Here is a 23,763-nt window from a genome sequence, read left to right on the forward strand (position 1 = left end):
ACTTATTTACAAATAACTGATAAAATTTATAGTTGCCATTAGGAAATTATTAAAACCCACAAATAGTTCCAAAATATGTGCATGTGGTAATTTGTAAATCTAAAGAAATTCTTAATTTGAAATTTGCAGCCTGGAAAATATTTTCGAGATTGTTACAGTTTATGACATCCATAACATTGTTTATTTCATGTCCTTAGCTGTACCTACCTTACTAGAATTGTGGAGACTAAATTTATGAAAATAAAAAAGGAAAGACAGGGAGTTGGACTTTCTTCTCATGTTTACAAGTTTTACCAGGAGCCCAGGTCTCATTTATGTCACTATGGATTTATTTTACAGGTTTGGACTTGCAAAAATGTGCCAGAATTTGAATGCCTTACACATGTTTTGAAAAGCAACTATATTATATGCAATGCACTGACCTTTTAGTATTCATTTTGATTGGTTAATGGTTACACCTTTATAGCTCAGATTGTAAACAAGGGGAAAAAAACAGAATTTATAAAGGTCAGGAAAGTTTAGTGGCAAAATTTATGAGACCTTATACTTTTACTATGAGTAAAAATGATTAAAGTTTATACATTTGCCTTCTAAACATATATTTAAGAAAGAAATTTTTAAAAAATTAATTCAAAACAGACTACCAAATATTATTTTCTTAATTTTTATTTTTTATAAAGATTTTATTTATTGATTCATGAGAGACACACAGAGAGAGAGAGGCAGAGACATAGGCAGAGGGAGAAGTAGGCTCCATGCAGGGAGCCTGATGTGGGACTCAATCCTGGGACTCCAGATTACACCGTGGGCTGAAGGCAGGGGCTAAACCACTGAACCACCCAGGGATCCCAACTTTTGTTAGTGTGTACCTTTTGTATCTTGTTGGTGTGTATCTTTTTGTATCTTGTTTGTGTGTACTTTTTCCAAGAAAGCTTCTCTTCCTTCACTGCACATCTTTCAAATTATTATTTGCAAAAATGAAGACATTGTGTTTGCATATAGTAACAATAATAATTCTAGAAAATCCTCAAGGTTTAGGTTTTTGTTTTAAGCATTGTTTCTCTAGTTCCTAGAACACAGTGTCTTAATAATTACTATTTACTTATCAAAATTGAAATCTTAAGGGAAAATGTAAACAATATAAGTAAGCATCCAAAGAATGATAGAAGCTACTCAATAAAGTCTTAGCCATTCTTAGACCAAGACCATTCTAGAACGGTCTTCCAGAATTATCTACCCTTCCATCTCATTTCTCTTTGGTATAGAATAATTCTTGAGCTCAACTAAGAAAAAAAGAACTGAAAAGAGCTGGATATTACAACTTATGTGAGCAGTCAAGTCACACTGTTCAGGAGCATGCATTGCTAGAATATTCTTTTTCCTTAATATGGCATAGAGATGAAGAAAAAGACATTGCAAAAAGAAGAAAGTCTAGTCAAGGGTATTGCTGCTGCAGAAGCCCAGGTGACAAGGAGAAGGAGATTAGGTGTGGAAAGCAATCAACACTCTTGAGAGTTGAGAATGGGGAATGTGGAAAATTGATTGGTTTTCCAGAATAGGTAAAAATAGTCACCAGCATGTCAATAATGTATAGATTCTGAAGAGTCTGGCTTAGGCAAACACATAAAGGGTCTCTGTTGTGTGGGTGAAGCATGCAGGAGGCTGGTGGTATGGAAGAAGAAAAAACGGCTACATGTATATATAACTCTGTGGGTGTGGAGCAGGATACAAAGCTGTAGAGACCGTTATTTCAGTTCAATTTAATTCTAGACCATTACTTCAGTATTTTTCTAAAGAAAAATAACATACTAGCAGAAAAGCAGTAATTATCTGGGATAGTGTGCCAGGCAGTTTCTGACATAGCTCTCAATGATCCCACCATGTCGTATTCATGCCTTTGAGTGATCCCCTCTCCTTGAGTATAGGTTGGACCTACTGTATTGCTTCTAATGAACAGAATATAGCAAAAGTAATGGAATGTCACTTCTGAGATTAGGTTATAAAAACACTCAGAATTGCATCTTGCTGGCTTGCTCCCCCTCTCGCTGGCACTTTCTTTTGCCCTCTTGATTGCTATGATAAGGAGAGTTGCCATGTTGTAAGCTGCTTTATGGAGTCCATAGTCCAACAATTGTCAAGGAACTAAATCCTGCCAACTATCATGTGCGTATGATTGGAAATGAATCCTTACCTGTTTGGTATAGAGATGACTGCACTCAAACAACTGCCAACATACACACATACTCCTCTTTCTATTTTTATTATTGATACCCTACTGGCTTAGAGCTATAACTGACAAAATAAAAGAGAAGTTGGTGATGTTTCCCACATAGCTTTGAATTAACATATTGGAATTCTCATCCCTTTAAATTTCAGTGCAGTTTTGGAGAGATAAATCTCCTTTCCAACCAGCTCTTAAGCATAGTGTCTTAATCAGCTGATCTTTTTCTTTTTTTTTCCCTAATGCTTACATTGAATTTACTGTAGAGGGAATACCAATATTGTTTGAGAAAGTAGAATGATCAAAGGAAGGGGGAATTGCATCTTCCAGGAGAGCCTGTGTGAAGAGCTAAGAAATGATATGACACTGAATACATGGAGGACAGAGAAGACACTTAGCACGTGAGAGCACTATCCAAAAGAAGCCAATTTGTGCCAAAAATAAATAGTTCTCAAGCTGCCTCTGGCATATATATCAAAATATACTAATACTTAATTTTTAAATGAAAATAATAGCTTTTATAGTATGAAATTGTTATATGGGGTAAAAAAGAAATATTGAATATATATGCATATATATATATTGATGCTTTTCTGATGTTTAAATTACTAATACAACTTTTTTGTATTTTGGCTTTTTTGATGTTTAAATTACTTACTAATACAACTAAACAAGGTTCTATGAAATAATGTTGAAGAACTAGAAGCTTACATAACAGTGCTCAGGATTCAGTAGGTCACAAACTAATATTCTTGAATCAGCAGAGCAGAACTAAGCACCTAAACACCAGACATCAAAGTAGGTTTCAACCATTTATGGACACTCACCAGACACAGAGACATGGGCAAAATGCTAGGTAGACACTGATAAAACCACTACTGGATATTTAAGGCTTAAAGGTTTTATTGAAGGTTTTATTGAAGGTTTTATTGAACTGCAGAAGATTTTCTGTATTGCCTAAAAGTTTATAATAAGAATAAATCATTTAGATAACAATCTACTTTTGTAATTTTAAAGTTGGGAACAAAGACCCCCCACCCCCAAGAACTCCACAGAACATTCTCTTTGGCAAATGTAGCAGGCCAGAAAGTTATTTGGGCTAATTCAAGGGCCCAACAAAATTTTCACTCTGTGATGGAAACTGAATTTTGAGGTACTCAGGTTTTCATTTGCCCATGCCCCCATATGACGGATGCTTTACTACTGCAGGTGAAGGGATGTTCCTCAGATCAATCTTCCTCTTCTCTAATATTTACTTTCTTTAAAAATTTATAGAACATTGACTAACTCAGTTCTACCCTCGTCTTCCCTATTTCCTCTGGGTCTTTTGATATTAGATGCTGACATCCCTGTCTGTCATTCATTCCAATATGGTTTTCCAGATTTATTTATTTGCTGTTTCTCCCTCTTTTAACCTGAGCCTTATGGGCCAAAGTAAAGTACTTACTCAGCACCACAAAAAGAGGATGGTTCATGGTAGTATTCCTGATAATTTCTCCAGTGACACCTAAGTCATTACAGAGCTCTCTCCAGGGACACAAAGGGCTTATGTATCCCACATTTGAGTTACATTTGGCCAACTACCTAAAAACAGAATACATTGCCACATTCTAAACTATTTTCTCAAAACATGTTGGTTGCAATCTGCTGCCCCGCCATGGCTCTGAGTGTATTTCTATATACCCAGTAGGTCAGATCCTCAAGATGGAGCAGTATGAATGTCAGTAATATGTACCTGAATGGTCATTATAATAATAAGACATTAATGTTTCTATTTCTGTCAGAGTTCAGAATCTCACTAGCAAGACCTCCTTCTGGAGCAGCCATCTTAAATCCCCAGATATTTCTCAGATTTTTGAGGCTGTAAGGTGGTAAAGAGTTAACCTCAATATCCCTGAAAGCTAATTGTTATTAATATGGTGATAGAATAAACATAAACAGAATGAAAAATTGGAAATTTTAGCCAAGAATTTGAGTATATATAAAAAATCAGGTTAGACATTTTGAAAATAAAAAGCGCAATAATTGAACTTAAATCACTGAATAGGTTTCTTGTTATTTTTAGAGAGAGGGATTCTGTGTATGTACCCAGGTGCTCATGAGTGGGGGAGGGGGAGACGGAGAGGGAGAGAATCTTAAGCAGGTTCTACAACCCAGCACAGAGCCCATCACAGGGCTCAATCCCATGACCCTGAGACCATGACCTGAGCCAAAATTGAGACAGATGCTTAACCAACTGAGCCACCTAGGCACCCCTTAAATCATGAATAGGTTTAGATCAGAGTAAATAAAATAAATCTCAAATAAGTGAACCTGAAGATACATCCACAGAAATAATCTAAACTGAAGCACATAAATGAAATAAAGCAGGACAGAGCATAAGAGACATGAGTCACCATCAAAATATCTAATATACCTGCAATTGGAGACCAAGAAAGACAGGTGAGGGGGAGTAGGAAAGAAGCAATCTTTGAATAGCAATTGGTCAAGAATTTTATAAAACTGATAAAGGAAATAGATCCACTTTTAAGAAGCTTAACAAAACCTAAGCAACATAATACAAAGAAAACCATAATTAGGAGGATCATAGTCAAACTCTTGAACCAAGACAAAATGGAAGTCTTAAAAGCAAGTAAAAGAGCAAAAATAAGATTTTCAAGAGAAACTAAAGACAGGGGAATGGCATTTTTAACATGCTGATGGGGAAATTATGCCAATCTAAAATTTCATAACCAGTGAAAATATGCATATAAATGAAGCATAATAAAATATATTTCATCAAATAAATATTGAGTAAATGCTTAACTAGCAAACCTGACTGCTAAGAAATACTTCAGTTCTTCAGGGTAAGGAAAAATGAACCCTGATAGAAGCATGAAACTACAGGAAGCAATGAAGTTCACTGAAAACAAATCTTAAAATATTGGCACAAGAAGAAAATTTGAGAATTGAAATGAGGTCGGTATGTATTATAGAAACCATATCTATAATTAACACATTTAGCACACACACATTTCAAGCACAGATGGATTATTTGGTAAATTCTCCTAAAAATTTAAGGAATGAATAAGAAGCCTCTTATACAAGCACTCTAAGAAGATACACACAAAAGAGAGACTATTTCCCAGTTTTCTGTGGGAAGCAAATATTGACACCAGAATCTGACAAGGATATGAAAAGGAATTTGTCAGGAATATTTACCATGAAATAAACATGAGAAAGAGGGACAAATATAAGAATTGTCTTCTGGAATTTATAATATATGTTGAAATAAAATGTGGTAATGAGTGGGAGTGACCAAATAGTGTTTAGTTTTTCTAAGGTTCTTACATTGTTACAGAAGTGGTAAAAATACTATTGAAAGGATAGTGAGGCTAGAATAAATGTTATACTATAAATAATATTATAATTAAAACCTCTAGGATATTCAAAAAGGTATAACAAGAGGCTAATACACAATAAATGATTCATCTAAAAATGGCAATGGAGGAGTGATAAAAATAATAAAAATATTGTATAAATACAAAAATAAATGTCGTATCTAGAATTTATAAAGAACTCTTAGCCATTAGAAAATGTAGATAATCTATTTTTTTCTATGGATAAATGACTTGGTTAGTCACCTTACATTAGAGAATGCAAAAAAAATCAAAATCATATAAAAAAACATTAGAACTACACTAAAATACTGCTACACTGTAACAAAATAACTAAAATTAAAATAACTAATACTACCAAGTGTTGCAGAAAGTATGGAATAACTGCCAGTCTCATGTATTGCTGGCGGAAATATAAACGTGAACAACCATACTGAAAATCTGTTTTGGGAATGTCTATTAAAGATAAATATTAATATGCCCTATGTCTCAGCAATTCCACTCCTAGGTATATACTCAAGGTCAGTGAATGCTTAAGTCATTCAAAAAACATGTACAAGAATATTCAATTAGCATTATTTATCATAGCCCCCAGTTGAAAATAGATGAATAGTCCAATGCTAAATAAACAAATTGCTGTATATTCATAAAATGGAATACCTATATTGCAAATGACAGGGTTCAGGAAGTGCACCCTCAAAATATGGCACCGTGGCATATTGAATATTTTGAGCTGAAGAAATTTGAAAAAGGACAGGTGCAGGAAGGATTTTCCTATTTTCCCTGAAGCTGATCGTAAGACCCTCATGTGAAAGGTATTCTTCCTATACCTCAGAGGTAAGGAGTATCCTTATCTCAAAGACTAGGAATACCACAGGGGATCTGCATGAACAAGCCTTGCTTTTTCCCCATTTAGCTCATATCCTCTTTTGTCCTATCACATTTTTCCCATGATTTTCTGCTGTTCATCAAACCTAGCATAAAAATGCCCCGGTTTAACTGCTTCTTCCTGATGAAGGCTCCCGTGTCATGTGAAAGCTTATGTTAAATACATTTGTATGCTTTTCTCTTGTTGATCTATCTTTTGTTACAGGAGTTGTAGTTGAGAACTTAAAGGGGTAGAAATAAAATTTTCCACCCCTACACAGTAATAAAGAATGAACTATTCATATGCACAATAATATGATAAATGTTTAAAATATAATGCTGGATATTTAGTCATATGCAAAAGGGTATGATACTACATGATACTATTTTTATGAAATTCAGTAATGGGCAAATGAATCTCTGTAAGTAGGGGTCAGAATAAGAGTTATCCTTTGATTGATGCTATAGGCTGAGACAATAGATTTCTGGGGTGCCTGTAATGTAATATATTCTAATTTGAATTATATTTTTGTGTGCATACCTATGCTAAAAATCACTGAACTATATATTTAAGATCTGTATGCTATATTAGTAAATTATATAATAATATTAAGAAGGAAGAAAGATATAAACAAATAAAGCTGGTTGCATTGAACAATACTCACCTATATTATCTAACAATTCCACATTTAGGCATATACCCAAAAGATATGACTGTTTTTTTACACCAAAAGACATTTACAAGATTTTCACAGCAACAGTATTTTTGTGTCCAGACACCAAAATAGTATGATTGTCCACCAACAGAATGGAGAATTAAGTTATGTTTCACTGATACTACAGAATAAAATAGAATAATTAAACAGAATGAATTTCTACTACATCTGGAATATCACAGCCATGCTTACATTCCTATAAAGTTCCTCAGGAAAAATGAATCTGTGGTGGAGAAAGTCAAAATTGTGTTACATTTGGGAGAAGTAAATGAGGCATAAAAGAGGCTTCTGAAATGTTGGTAATGTTCTGTATCATGAATATGGTGGTCACATGGCTAAGTTCATGTTGAAGAGTTCTTGAAGTTATGCATTTATGACTTCTGCACTATTTAGTATGCATCTTTGTATTAATTTTAAGGGTGATTGTAACAAGAAACCACAAACAGTGGCTTAACACAACAAATTTATCGTGTCACAGTATTGGAGGCTGGAAGTCTCAAGTCAAAGAGTCAGCAAGGGTGGGTCCCCCTGAGGGTTGTGAATCTGCTCTGTGCCTCTCTCCTAGCTTCTTCCGGTTTGCTGACAATCTTTGGCATCTCTGGCTTGTAGGCACATCATCCAATCCTCCACCTTCACATGAATTCTCCTGCTATCTTTTCATTTCGTATTCACTATGCTCATGTCTGGCCCTGTGTTCAAACTTCCCTTTTTTATAAGGACACTAATCATATGGATTAGAGCCCACTCTAATGATCTCATTTTAACTTTATTACCTCTGTAAAGAAACTATTTTCTAATAAGGTCATGTTTGGAGGTACTGAGGTTTAGGATCTCAAAATATATTTTTGCAGAAACATAATTCAACCTATAAGAAACAAATGCTATACTTTTTAAAAATCCAACAAAATTAAATCTAGCAGAAAAAAGGAATAGAACTAAAACAAAGATCAAGAAGGATTGCAAAAAGCCTTGATAATATAATACCTGTTTCCAAACCAAATGTTACAATGGCTTGAAACATGTTAGAATTGAACATTTTAGAGCTGTAAGACATTTTTTTTTTAAGATTTTATTTATTTATTCATGAGAGACACACACAGAGAGAGGCACAGACACAGGCAGAGGGAGAAGCAGGTTCCATGCAGGGAGCCTGATGTGGGACTCGATCCCAGGTCTCCAGGATCAGGCCCTGGGCTGTAGGCGGTGCTAAACTGCCGAGCCACCCGGGCTGCCCGTGTAAGACATCTTTAGAAACTTTCAACCGCCTCCTTTTTTCAGCTAAAACATCTAGGCACAGCAAGATTAAAGTGTTCATTTAAGGCACACATTTAAATCCTTAACAGGACAATTTAGCCTAGAATCGTAGTGAAATACCTACCTACCTTCTCTCCAGGACAACTACAACTTTAAATTTTACTAATTTTCTCAAATTATTTCTAGAATATTTGCAAAATCACATCTCTTTAATCCTCACTTGGCATATCTTTGTCATATTTTTATAGTTTATTTAAAGAAAGCTAGATTAAGGAAATTTCACTGCAAAGGTGAAAATCAGAATGACATTTGTGAAGCTATAACTCTTGTTACCATCTGGCATACACAAGGGTGTCATACTAAATGAGATCAGAATGAGCTCCTTGGAAGTAAACCTTTAATAGACTGGGGAACTTTAGGGGAATCTTTCCTAGAATGTTTTAATAGAGCATTTGAGGATGAGATCTGCGCAGCTGGCCAGTGAAGGCCATCAATAAGTTGCCAAAACCAGGTTTTAAATGAATTTGCATCCGTCACAGTTCTTTCAAAAAGGCAATGGAGATTTTGATGAATTAACAAATAAAAATGTTTTCTAATCTAGTACACTGACCATGTATCATGATTAAAGTTTTTCCTTCCTTTCCTCTTTTCCTTCCTTCCTTTTACTGTTTTCCTCTGATGTTTCTCATGACATCAGTCTTATACAGATCAGTCATTGAAGACAGTTACCACAACATGTATCAGTTGAAGAACATAAATCTTTTAGTCCTGTAAGAAATATACTCAGATAATAAAATGAAATGGTAGTAGAAAATCTAAATAAATGGAAAATACTAATTCCCGTATTTCACGTAGGAAGTACATGGTCTTCCTGTCAGCAGAGATAACAGTTTGCTAGCACTGCCAATCCTTTTCTTTATGACTGAGCTGAGATAAAGCAAAATTTAGCAGAGGAATTGAGGAAAGAAAACCACTCAGTAACACATCTAAAATTAATAGTATGTAATTAACTCATAAATGCATGTAAAGTTAAAACTGCCTTCATAATGTGGGTCCTGCTTCACTTCTATAGAGTGTGGTTGATAGAAACCTGAGTCACCAGCTGATATTCAGTTATCTAGAATTCCTCTTGGATCCATTCATCCATGTTTTGCAATACTTTCACTTGTTTGCTCAGGAGGAGCAGATGTTCAATTTTTTTCTGTCTTTGATTTTGGAAGTTTAGTTGTGACTTGTAGTGTCTGGAAGCTGATACAGAATAACTAGGCAAATAGGGATGTTCTGAGCAGTAAGTTACTAGTACCTTTACTTCTCTGACACCCGAATCAGGCAGAGGCAGTATCCTGAGGTCATCTGGGCCCAAGTGACTGTGCATTTAGAGCTAATATGCATGATAGTCTGTATGATCTGGGTGGGTATTTAAATATTTCTCACTCATATGAAGACCTAGTTACAGAGATACAGATTTTCAGCATATTAAAAAATTACTTCCCAATGATAAACCACATCATGAATAATGCAAATGTTCTCTTCACCCAAGAAACATGAAATAGTGACATTATTTAATATCTGATTATTCTGGATGTCCTTCGATTTTAATCATAGACTAACCTAGAATGACTAGAAACCTGGATGGTTTCTGTCCTCTAACATTTGCGAGTGACAAGATGTAGTGTGGTTTGTGTGTATCTATGTAGGTGATTATGCAATAATGATTTAGAAAATTAATAAATTAGCTGGGAAGTAAGATAGTGGCATTAGGAAAATAATTCTCACCTTTTCTGGGTGGTAGGGATGGGGGAGTATAAATGTTATGACTCATGAAATGTCTGACTGAGTTCAAGAAACTTGCATCACACATCTACTTAGTCCACTGAATGTCTCACATGTTTTCAATTAACTTATAGGCTCCATTCTCCTCTTCCCCTTCTTCTCCCATTCTCCTGCTGCAGGGTCATTATACACTGCTGGTTACAAAGTGTCCTTGTTTCTTCCCTATTGTGGTCACTGATCTTCTTTATCTGACCAGCCAACTCAGCATGGATGTTTTGGTAAAAGGCTCCGATATCTGATGGAAGGCTCCCACATTAACTCTGAAGTTGTATTGTAAGAAAGATTTTTTGCTTTTTCACCAATTCTTTCCAGGTCCTCAGAATGTTTTCACAAAGACATTTCACAAACGCCATTTGAGAATTGCTAATATTTGATGTGCACACTTCCTCTTTTGGAAAAAAAAATGTGTCTCCCAATTTTTCTGAGTTCTTGTTGCTGTTTGTTTGTATCCCTACTTCCATTTTATTCCTGCACTTACTCATTAGTTTTTAGTTTAAACTCTCCTGTGAGGTCAAAGGTAGAGTTCAGACTGGAACACACATTAATTACAAACATATCTGTTCACTTTTGATACGACAGCTCAAAAGATGGAACCAGCCATATTCTGAGTTGAAAGTAAGCTCAGGCCCAGTGCAAGGAGACATACAGAATTTTCTTAGGAAAACAAGAAAAACACTATTTTTTTTTGCAGCATTAGAGCCAGATAGTGAATGTAGTAGGCATTTTCTAAGTTCAGTATTCTATTTACAAAAATCACAAGACTTATAAATTGCCAGACTGCCTTGCATAAACTAAATGCCAACAGAACAGTGACCTTTCAAATTACTGGTGCAACAGAAGCCGAGATCAGAAAGCTCAAACTTAAAGTAAACACTGACAAGAAATCCTACAGAAATGACTTCTGTGTCTGGTCAACGTAACATAACATGACATATTATAAAATGTGTTTGGCTTTTTGGGTAGAATAGTCTAGTACAGTTTCACTGCTTTTGAAAAGGTGGATCTGGAGATTTGTAGTTATGTGATCTTAACCTAAATTTTTTTTTTACACTTGAAAGAGGAAGAGTGGGAAAGTTTGGTAGAAAAAGATTTGTAAAATATGATTGTCACAGTGTTCCTAAGGGAGGTGAAGAAAGGATGGAATGAGTGGGGGTCTAGATGGGAGCGGAGTTGGAGGTTTGGGGCAAGGGAATTGAAGTTGCGAAAAAAAATGATGAGAGTGTATTATATAAGGAGTTTTATTTTTTAAAAGTTCTCATTGAAATATGCAACAGAGATAACTTTAAAAATATATCATAAGGAATTTTGAATCAGAGTTCCAGTTTTAAGATGTTATGAGTTCTGTTGTTTTCCTATTTCCCATACATTTCTTTAAAAGTTTCATTTAAACTGCATGAAAGTGCAGACAGCTTTATGACAAAATTAAATTCCTATATATATGTATATATTTGCATATATATATTCAAAGAGATTTTTTCAGTCTACACTTAAAATGTATCTTTAGAGATGTCTTATTAATGATGAAGTAGAAGTATAATTGCATTTTTTTCTGTCTCTTCAGTTCTCTGGTTTGAAATTTTTCTGTCAACATTTAATTTTCACCTGCGTATTCTCATCAATAGTATAAAATCATAAAACCACAGATTTTACTGTGTCTACATTTGAATAGATGTCTAGAGGCACATATCTGATGACTAATGCTTTCTAAATACATATGTACTTCTTGTATATCTGTGTAAATGGTTATAAGGGGATGGAGGAAATATTTTAGAGATGCTTCACTATGTATAGGATTTTGAGGCACATTCAATGGCTTTCACATTTGGAAATTTTTGATGAATACATTTCTCTTTCACAGCAAACATGTTGTGTATGTGAACCATCTATAGCCAGATTTTATTGTAAGTGTTTGAAAGGATATTGCAACTATGGGATGTTGCCAGACTGTTAGTAAAAAGCAAATTGAGTCTATTGAGAGATTAATTCACTAGCTGAAAGAAATGCATTTGCTTTAGAGTCATCAGATATTCTACCCACCAAACTCATCCTCCAAGATAGCATACCTAATGAGCTTCCTAAACCAATTAAACATAAGCAGGAAGCATCAGTCATCAGAACTGACTATTTTCAGCTAATCAGCTGACTGCACAACTGCCTGGCATTGAGGAAAGGGGAATACCCTAAAAGTTGTGAGTTTTTTCACCGTCCTGACTTAACTTTTCAATTTTATGGAGGTTGTATCTTGCACAGGACACTGCAAGTGAATTCAGCACCTTATGCTGTATACAGTACTTTCCCTTGCATTCAGGAGAATAAAATAAATCTTAATGGGCTTAAGTGATTTGCTTAAAGGCACACAATTTATGTATGTCTGGGACTCAAAATAGTACCCTTTCCTCTCTTTTAATTGTTCTATAAATATGTATGTATTGATCCACTTTCTATCTTTCATGACTAGGGAACAGGTTTAAGTGTTCAAATTCCACCATCTTTATAATTGGGCAGACTCAGAGCCAAGATGGGGTGAGGATGAAGGGAAAAATGTTTACCTCCGCCTGGGTTCCTATTTTCAAAGACAGAATCAGGGTACTGGTCTCAGTTCCTACTAGTTATAATGATAATTATGATACAAATAACTATTAGTGAACACTCATAATATGGTAGCACTTTACATAATTAAACCCAAATAATACTCCCAAAGACTTCTAAATAGATTTTCTTCTCTTAATTTAAAGATGCAGAGAATGTAGTCCCAGAGAAGTAATATTAATTTTTTGAGGTTGTAAATTTTGAAAAATTCTTATAACATGTTTTGTATTTTATGAGTATATGGAACAGCTATCCACTTATGTGATGAAATGAAGAGAGATTTGATACTGTGTGTGGTATATCTACTGTAATATGATTGATTTTTGTAAGTCATTTATAAAAATTAGCTTCATTATTCTGTAGGGTCATTTTATTTTTGTATGTGGCTTTAATTGTACATATGTAGAAATTTTCTGTTTTACTTAAAGACATATGAGGGAAGGCTCCTCTTTGGTGAAAGCTGTGTATTTTTCTCAAAAGTGGCTTGAGAATACTATGTGAACTAACACTTGTCCATAAAGGCAGAGCCAACAGAGCATTGGAGGAGTGATTTGCATGCAGCCTTCCAGGCACTGGAGGAAGAGAGGATTGTAAAGAGCTGATACCCTGGGAAAGAACAGGGGAGGATTCCATTGCCTGTTACCCAAATAGTAAAGCTAAAGTTCCCTCCCTACTCTGGGAAAAAAATGAATATTTTATATAAATAAGTTTTTGACACTAGATTCCAATTCCTGAATATTCATTTAAAAAGGTAATTGGAGGGACACCTGGGTGGCTCAGCAGTTTAGCGCCTGCCTTTGGCCCAAGCATGATCCTGGAGTCCCGGGATGTAGTCTCACGTCGGGCTCCTTGCATGGGGCCTGTTTCTCCTTCTGCCTATGTCTCTGCCTCCCTCTTTCTGTGGGTATCTCTCATGAATAAATAAATAAAATCTTTTAAAAAAATTTGGAATAGGGAATCCCTGGATGACTCAGTGCTTAGCACCTGCCTTCCGCCCATGGCATGATCCTGAAGTCCTGGGATTGAATCCCACCTCGGGCTCCCTGCATGGAGCCTGCTTCTCCCTCTGCCTGTGTCTCTGCCTCTCTCTCTCTCTCTCTCTCTCTCTCTGTGTGTCTCTAATTAATAAAATCTTTTAAAAATTAAATAAAATCTTTAAAAAAATTGGAATACTCTTTTTATACCTAGCTCATAGGGTAGCAAACACAAATATTTTGGGGAAGTATCTCTTGACATAATCCTTTAATGTTAATTTTCTGTTTAAACAACTTTTTCAGATGTTTCCAGGAGCTCAAGATTGAGATTAACTTCTTTTTTAAGATTGAAAAGAAAAATAATTTAGCAGGGTCACAAAACTAAACCTTTAGTCTGTTTTTCTTTTCCTGATTTTCACATTATTTCCTTTATATTAATTTTACCTTACAATTGCATATTCATGAAGGCTGATTTGAAATAAGAAATGCATACTGAGTACTTTTTAAGAGCTAAGACTACATCTTCTCCTTTGATGTGAATTATATCCTTCAAAATATATGTGTGTTGTATAATATGTACTCAATGCATGTCATTGAATAAATAAATGAATTCTTCTACCAGTCAATAAGCAGAATCCAAAATCTATTCTAGAATATCATGGCCTCTGAAGATTGGAGTAAAACTAAAAGCACTTTACTAAATTAGATAAAAAGGACATAGAAGGCAGAGTAAATTTAATTAATTATTTTCAAATTTCAAATTAATTAAAGCTTTTTTATTTAACTTCTATAATGTAGAAATCCCTCTAGTCATCATTGGGAGCTTAAAAATGATGAAATCGTCTCTCATCTTTGAGAGACTTACCAACAATGAGAAACGCATAGTATATGCTCAAGAAAGTTAATTAAGGGGGCACCTGGGTACTCAGTTGGTTAAGCATCTGCCTTTAGCTCAGGTCATGATCCTGGGCATCCTGGGATGGAGCCCCGTGTCAGGCTTCCTGCTTGGGTCTGCTTCTCCATCTCCCTCTGTGCTTTCTCTCTTTCTCTCAAATAAATAAGTAAAATTAAGAAAATAAAAGAAAAGAAAAGAAAAAGAAAAGAAAAAAAGAAAAGAAAAGAAAACTAAGTGCCTGTGAATAGGACACAGATTTAAAAGATTCAAGCAGTATGCATGGAATGGGAAAAGAGTTAAATTTGAGTTTGAACTTGAGGTTTAAGTATAATATGATGAGTTGAAAAAGAGGACAGGGAGATTCTGTGTGGAGGAAAAACAAGAATTGGAAGTGAAAAGAGTATAAAACAAGCACAAACAAAATTATAGACCTATAAATTCACACAATTTCCAGGGAAAAGCACACTGACCACTCCGGGGCAGAATCTGGGTGCTGGGAGACTGTGTTTAGACATAATTAACAAAAACAAAAATTGGACTACAGCAAAATTTGAACTTTATTTTCTAGACCTCATTTCAAAATACACGTCAATGGGTGTTGAATGAGGGGATGGGGTAATTTGCTTATGTGAATTTGGAAAATGTGAAATGACTTTCAATGGTTAAACAAGATTGCTTACTGTGAGTTTGCTCAAAAGCCTTTAGTTCACGGATATCGAGTAGAGACTATGGTAGGAATTTCACAAACGTTTTGCCATAGATTCTCTTTCTGTGATTTGTCTATCTGTAGTGATATTTCTCCTCCAGACACATGTTGTGAATGAGTAGTTTTTGACAGTCTAGGGTTACAGGAACATTAAGGCAGAGAAAGGACATAGTGAAAGTAGTGATTTGGGGAAAATAATATGGTGGCAGTAGGTGGAGGGACTGAAAATAATATGGTGGTAGTAGGTGGAGGGACCTCTATAAGGGGTTGGGAAGAGAAGTTGTAATGATACACCAATAGCGGAGATGAAAGTTTTAAGATACAAAGCAGTAGTGTGCATTTTTAGATCCAATCGCTGCTTAGAGACAAAGTATTGTAGGAAGAGCTGGAGATAAAGACTTGTGCGTAATTTGTATACAGGTGAAAGCACAATCTGTTAGGATGGATTCCCAGAATCAGACTACAAAGGAAGAACAGAGGTTTCTGCTATTAACTGAAACATTTATCTTTATTTTCTTGGAAATGTGAAGAGAAAGATGATCAAACAAGAACAAATCAGAATAGTGTAGTCCAAAAGATGTGGGATTTGAATAAGGATCTTGTGAAAAGCTGGTTTTTGTTGGTTGGAAATATACTGCTGATTTTTGTAAGATACATTTTCTTATAATTGTGAGAATGAAAATGAACATTTGTGGATTTGTGATGATTGAGAAATAAGGAAATGAACATTGCAAGGTAGAACTTTCATGTAGGGGACATGGAGATACTGACCCCAATCAGAGGGAGATGGGACTATTGGGAACCCAGAAATGTGGGTCGGATGGAATTCTGAATATTTTTTGATGAGTTGATAATAGGAAATAGTGATTATGTCTCATTTTGGGGGACTTGGAAAACAATGAGAGGGATGGTAAAGAGTCAGAGAAACTGAAAAGTGAAGAAAAAGTAAAATTTGATAGCTTGTTTCCCAGCGTATGATCTTCTCAGTAAGATGGTGTCTTATGGAATGTTAACCTCTTTTTCAGAGGAATATGCTAGCAAATCAGGGAAGACTTCTTTTTAAACTTAACACCTATTAACACAATTAAGGAATTCTAATAACAGAAATAAATTCTGACCAGAATTTTTAAATTGTTGTCAAATTATTTTGTCATTTCATTTTTGTTAGGGAAAATTAAAAATTTTTTAAAGATTTGATTTATTTATTCATGAGAGACACACAGAGAGAGGTAGAGACACAGGCAGAGGGAGAAACAGGCTCCTTGTAGGGAGCCCAATGTGGGGCTACCTCCCCAGACCCTGGGATCACACCCTGAGCTAAAGGTAGACACTCAACCACTGAGCTACTCAGGCGTCCCAGGGAAAATTAATTTGAAAGAACTGCAATATTTCACAATTTGTGATCTAATTTTATTTTTAATTTTGAAAGCTTATAAATTGTTAAAGTCCAGTTGCTTTAATGAAAGTGGTCTTTAGATGTTAAGCATGTTCATTGTAGTTGTACTGAGGATATTTCACCCCTTGTTTTTCACTATGAACTATTATCCTTGGGCTGTGTGTTTCATTATTGTCTGTGCATCGATACTATTGTCTAGAAAATCTCTTAGGAGTAGCAACCCTAATACTTTCATAAAGCACCCTGAAAGTTTAAATGACCAATAAATGTTCAGCAGTGGTACATTTCATTCATAATATAGCAGTACCCTCTAGTGCTCATGCTTGGTCATGTGTTCTCCCAAACTGCCTAACAGGGGTATATGTCACATATTGAAGCATTTTACTCAGGCTTAGCTTTAAGTGAAATATTCTATTATTCATAACATCACCTTCTCGAAAAGTAGTTCAGGCATTTCCATTATTATTCAAAAATATTACCAGCACTCTTGTGCTGTAGGGGAAAATGGCTCTTCCATCTATTTTGCTCATATAAGTAAATGAAATGCTTTAGAACCAAGAACCAAGAAGTTGGTTAAATTTCTTAAATGATTTGTAGAAACAGAAGTCTTTTGTTCCAATGTCCAGTTTTGTGCCATATGCATTGGAGTATGCATATGATCCAAGGAAGTTTAAAGGTATAGATATATGTGTACAAAACTCTACATTCTTTTCACCTAATCTTTTCTTGAAGACTATTACTCTGTTTTGAGAATTTTTGAATTGTTGGTTTACAACACAGCACAACAATATCAGCCAATATACTGCAAAGGGAGTTGTGTGGTATTGAAATTTAATCGACCATGCTTACATATGTTAATTCAGAAAGAAAAAATTCTCCAGCCACACTGTCCATCACAAGAAGGCCTGGTTTATTGGCTTTCCAAAGCCTCAACCAAAGCTTGATCACTGAGTTTATATGCAGATCATAGATCTTCACAACTGCAAGACCTTGCCCATTATTTACTATTATTTTAGTGGTTTGAACATTTGTTACAGTTTTAATTTGGTAAGGTGTTCTAACCGAAAGAGTAGATCCACATAAGAAAATAATTCTAATTCTACATATGTTTCTGAATAGCCTCCTTAGATGATTTGAGTTTGTTATTAATAAATATTTTTGGTATCTATATTTAGTTGTTACAGGGTAGGTCACCCAAACCTGACAAGTGGGAACTCCAAATGGGCAGTGGCGGTGGCATGGTTGAACAGGTCAGCGGGGACTGTGATGATGAAGATGGTTGTGGGGGATCAGGAAGTGGAGAAGTCAAGAGGACACTAAAAATCACAGACTGTAAGTGTATGATTCCAAGACTTCTTCTAAAGAATTAATTTGAAAGTATAATTGAGAATAGTTATTATTATGAATATAATGGAATAATGACAATGAATTCAGAAGCATGCAAAAGGAATTGGAAATGAAAATGAACCCATTTTTACTTATTCAGGACATGTATTCTTGGGGATTTTGTTTATTTTTAACTAAACGTTTTAATGGAAATAGGATGTTTTTCTGTGAAAGACTAGTTCTGAGAATTAAAGTTTTTTTAAGTTGGATAATCCTCAGGGCATGAAATAACTATTAGGGTGGCTATTAAATGTTTATTGGTAAATAATGTGAAATCAGGATGGGGTTGCGTAAATCCTACTAAATAATTAAATTCTGCAATTTCATTATCTTGCACCATCATATAAAACATATTTTACAAGGTTTTCATCATAGTATGGTTGCAAAGAAATTGGTTAAATATATGGTTAGTTATGGTGAAAAACTACTTAACTGTTATGATTTTGTTCTTCAAAAAAACTCTCACCAAAAAAAAAAAAAAAACTCTCACCAATCATGCACCTTGTTTTGATTGTATGGGTTTGAAAACCATTTCCAGTATTGCTGGACTGGTCACCACCACAAAAGATAGAACTTCCAAATAACGACAACAAAAAATCACCAGGTGAATTTTGTTTTCTTTTCTTCACTTTACAAAATGAGGAATATTGGCTCTTCCCTGTTACGTGCATGCAGATATTCATATGGGCAAGACAACCAAAGTTATCAACTGAGAAAGAAGTGTGTAAGTTAATGTACCCAGGGCTAGCTACCTATCAGCTCTTCATTTATCTGAGGTCATACCAAAGGTGATTACTTTATAAAGTAATTTTCTGGACCTGTGCAGCCCAATCTGGAGGCTGGTCTGATAGACTCCCTCTAAATCACAAAGGGCTGCTTTGGAACAGTTAGACATGTCCTTTCATGACTTTGGTGGGAGAAGAATTCATTTACTTTTCACTTCTTGTAGTAAATTTAGAACACTACACATGCTTCAAGCATCAATACCCCATTCTTTCTAGGATCTTGTTTTATAAGGCAAATATATTGGTTAAAGGAATGGAAACCACAGAGGTGCAAAATCCAAAGGGCAATTAATATAAAGAAATATGTTTTCCTGTTAGACACAGAAATAAATCTAACAGAAGGAAAATAGTTGGGATTTAGTATACTGGAGCTGCAATTGAACAAAGGGCCAAAAAAATTCTTGATGTATTAATGTAATTTCCTAGTGAAAATTAAATATCTTCTACTTGTGTAGGAGCAGGTAAGGATACCAGTTTTTGTCATTGGCATTAATATAGTTTATCAGATTGATTCTTCTGTTTCTCTATATTTCTTTGGTTAGGCCAAAACAACAAAAATGAAGAAGAAGTACAAAATGCAAATGAAAATGTTTTCTAGAAAAAAAACTATTCTTACTACGAGTTAAGATATCCTCCATTTTATTTTGGAATTATGATACTTATCTATTAGGATAATATTAATCTTTCATTTTCATTTTATCTTGAACATTTATATGTATCATAATTCCATTACCATTTCAATATTAGCAGGGCTTTAAGGAATAAACATTATTTTAAAAAATAAGTTGAAATTTCATCTATGAATTATGTGTATATGTGTAGAATTAGCATTTTTATAGGGTTTTTTTCACTTTTGGAGTTATTTATAAGTTCAAGAACTCATTATGTATTAATAGATAAGTCTTGTTTATTTCACAAAAGAGGTAGAGACAGTGGAGGATATTTAACTACTAATAATTTTCTCACAAAACCATATTTGCCAAGGTGACAAGAATGAATTTTTACTTCTAAACCCTGTTTTCAATTATTACAGATATAGACAGGTATGGTACAAGCAACTATCCATCAGAATTGGAGAGATTTAAGATTTAGATGGTTTTTAGCAACTCCAGGCAAACATTTAAAAAAAATCCACATCTGCTATAAGTGGGCTACCTCTCATGTTTCTCAGAGTTTATAGCTGTTAGCTGTTGCCTTTCAATTTTTAATAAGTGGTTAGGAAACCACTGTGGATAGTAGGCTGAAATAAACAGGGACAGAGAAGGCAGCAAAGCATAGGTCACATTTCTATTTTTATAAAGCACTATCATATTTTCCTTGTGTTTGGCTCATTCGATGTATTGCTAAAGCAAGCTAAGACATAGTTTTGGATAGTCTTAATGATTTAAAACTCATGTGCTCCAGCACATTTACCAGGTGTAATTTGTGTAAGAAACTTGAAACGCTACAGTGGTGTTTACTCTTTATAAAATACAATGTAAGTAGAATACAATTCATTTGTTACCTCAAAAATGTCTGATTAAAAACAGTTATACATATATGTCTATATATATATATATATATATATATACGAGTACATGGAATAATACTAATATTGTGTTCTGCAAATTTGAGTTTGCTCTATTTACGGAAATTTTCTACAATGATGAATATTTTACTAATTATCACTTGGTCTGATGTTCCGTTTGTTTTTTATCCATGTTTATTTCAGACAACAGAGGGATCAATATACACTTTAATGTGCAGAGTTTTACCATCAATATATATGTACCTTTTAGATATAATTTTGTTTTCATCACGATGGTATCAAATAATTTAACAAATGTTTAGCTTTTAAAACTACCTGATGGCTATCAGTTATCAAATGATAATTGATTTGTTTCTTATAAAAAGTAGCCATCTATACCATGCAGTGTCTACTTTTAGGAAACTGAATATTTTCCTATTTCAGTAAAATGATTTGAAAATCCCGATCTTCTGGAAACTTACTCTCTATTTTTTAACTGTATTGAATTTGGCTCATTTGTGTAGGTGTGGTTATTTCACTAGTAACCTGGAATTACATGATCAAAATGGCTTTGAATCTTCATTTTGCCTCACCTCTGACACTCCTTACCCTTTCAAAGTAGCTGATTGATACAGATTCCAAACACCAGTGAAAGAAAACAAGTTCTAGGCAGAGCAACCTATGGACACTATCATCAATACTTTTTCAACTACTAGACTATTCTTCTAATACTCCCAAATTCTGATAATTTCAAAGGAAAAACAAACCAGAGTGCTATAAAAAAACAGGCTGTAACAAAACCATTTCCTGTAGAGTTTTAGAATAGTAGCATTGCTTGCAATTCCTATGTGATCATTTCAATTTCAATTTTAAAAAACAAAGAATATGTAACCTGTGATCAAATTCATTTTGATAAGGTGGCTTACAGTGATAACTCAGGCAAAATGAATTTGATCATTAGTTGATTCAGATATAATACATTCAAGAATACTAGGGTGATTATCAGTCTTCAGACTGTCAGACATCATTTCTATTGTCATATTCATCATTGTCCGTATAATATTATATAGTGTGTTTAGCAGTTTTTAAAATAATTTTATTTTAACCGAGTAAACAACAACAGAGATCATTAAAGATGTGCTCAGATGACTTTTTTTCTAGTTGTCTCAACATACTTCTGCAGAAGGGTCATTGTATGGGATCATGAAGATGGATGCGTTCAGAGTACCAGTGCAGCATTCTAATGCCTTGGGCTCTTTCAGAAGGACTATTAGCCATTAGGTTATTATTTCACAAGCTGCTTTTCCTCTTCTATGAATTTTCATCATCAATGCAAATTCTATTTGAAGATTGCAAACTCAGTTCTCAAACTTTTGCCATGTATGTTCTCAATGATTCCCTGTTTCAAAAACTGCTAACTGCATCAAAAGAACAGTAGGAAAAAAAAGAGGGAGAGAGAGAGAGAGAGAGAGAGAGAGAGAAGAACAGTAGAACTATTGTACTGGCTGTTGATAGCACCATCCAGTGTATGAAGCATTCCCCTGTGTGTTATCTTAGGAGGCAAGCTTATGAATGCTGAAAGTATTCAACTTAATGGAGATTAACTTGGAAGTAGAAGGGTAATACATCGAAATATAAAGTTACTAGGTCTGGAAAGAAATTTTGGTTCACCTTCTATAGCCAAAAGTAAAAAGTTTATATTGGCTTTGGACTTGTCACTTAGTAATTAACCTTAGAGCAGCTTCTAACAAATGCATGTGCAGCATGGTACTGACAATGACCTTAAAAGAGAATAGTGTATTCCATGTGCATTGTAAAATGAAAATAATACTTTATTAACCACTGAAGAATAAAAGTTGCTGATTTATTTAGTAATGCAGAATTGTAGTGTGATTGAAAATTCTTGGCCTCCTCTTCCTCAAACTTATTTTCACCATAAATCACCTTTATTTCAAAATCTCCGGCATAGAGGCCAAGGAGAACTCAAAAAAAGTTACAAGTGGCATTTTCCTTAGAACATGCAACCTTAAAAAAAAAAGGAAAAAAAGAAAATCCTTATTTTTCCTTCCAGAATTATTTTTAAAAACTATGTAATTATTCATTTTGTAGAAATTATTTTATCTGACGATTTTTTCCAATACAAATTATGTCGAACAAATAATTCAAACATATATTGGTTTACATTAATAATATTTCCAAAAGGGGCACCTGGATGGCTCAGTCAAATGTTCAACTCATGATTTTGGCACAGGTCATATTCTCACAGTCTTGGGACTGAGCCCTGCATTGAACTTCACATTCAGGATGGAGTCTGCTTAAGATTCTGCTTGAGCTTCCCTCCACCCCTTCCCATCTCAAATAAATAAATAAATAAATAAATAAATAAATAAATAAATAAATAATCTCTTAAAAAATAGTAGTTCCAGGGATGCCTGGGTGGCTCAGCAGTTGAGCATCTGCCTTCAGCTCAGGTCATGATCACGGGTCCTGGGATCGAGTCCCACATTGGGCTCCCTGCAAGGAGCCTGCTTCTGCCTGTGCCTCTGCCTCTCTCTGTGTGTCTCTCATGAATAAATAAATAAAATCTTTAAAAAAAAATATAGTAGTTCCAAGTAAACATATTAAAAGTATGTATATTCTTTCTAACATTAATGTTTCACCAAATTCAAAATAAAATGTATTTAGTTTACTTTACATGCCCTTTAATAAATTACCCTCCATATAAGAAAGTTTACTAAAAATAACTGAAAAACTTATATGTTTACATTATTCAGTGACAGTGATGCTAAAAATAAATCATTTTTACATGGTTACTCAGATTCAGACCTTTGTGGCACAGTGAAAATAATCCTGAATAATGACTATACACTTTAATGTACATTTTACAGTGCCTAATATTGAAAGATCATGATAAAGCCATAAAAACTTCACAAAGAAACACTTCCTGATTCTGTTCAAAGTCAAAATTAAAAACACTTTGAAATTGTCACCTACTACAATTTCTACACTACTGATGAAAATTATACTAAAAAGAAATGAATAGATATCTAAGATAAATATATTTTAATTAAGATGCGATCACTATGAATATTATTCTGATTATACACCTTCATTTTGGTTTCTAAATAATTGAGACTCATCCTGGCTGCTTACTATTTTGTTAACAAGATTGTGTAATGGAATCTGGATGCCTAATGAATCATCTAAAATCATCGTTCGTTCTCTTGAAAAGTTATATATCACATTCATGAATTTAA

The 23,763-nt window shown here is 34.3% G+C and overlaps 1 protein-coding gene across 1 annotated transcript in view; it reads left to right on the forward strand.

The window, feature by feature from the left end:
- Window positions 1-23,763, forward strand: part of GPC5 (glypican 5) — a 1,343,656-nt gene that overhangs the window by 645,957 nt on the left and 673,936 nt on the right. The window contains exon 7 of the mRNA XM_038569867.1: window positions 18,004-18,160. Coding sequence (XP_038425795.1) covers window positions 18,004-18,160 — 157 coding nt within the window. The remainder of the gene's footprint in view (window positions 1-18,003; window positions 18,161-23,763) is intronic.

Source organism: Canis lupus, chromosome 22 (assembly GCF_011100685.1).
Source record: "Canis lupus familiaris isolate Mischka breed German Shepherd chromosome 22, alternate assembly UU_Cfam_GSD_1.0, whole genome shotgun sequence".
NCBI lineage: Eukaryota > Metazoa > Chordata > Mammalia > Carnivora > Canidae > Canis > Canis lupus.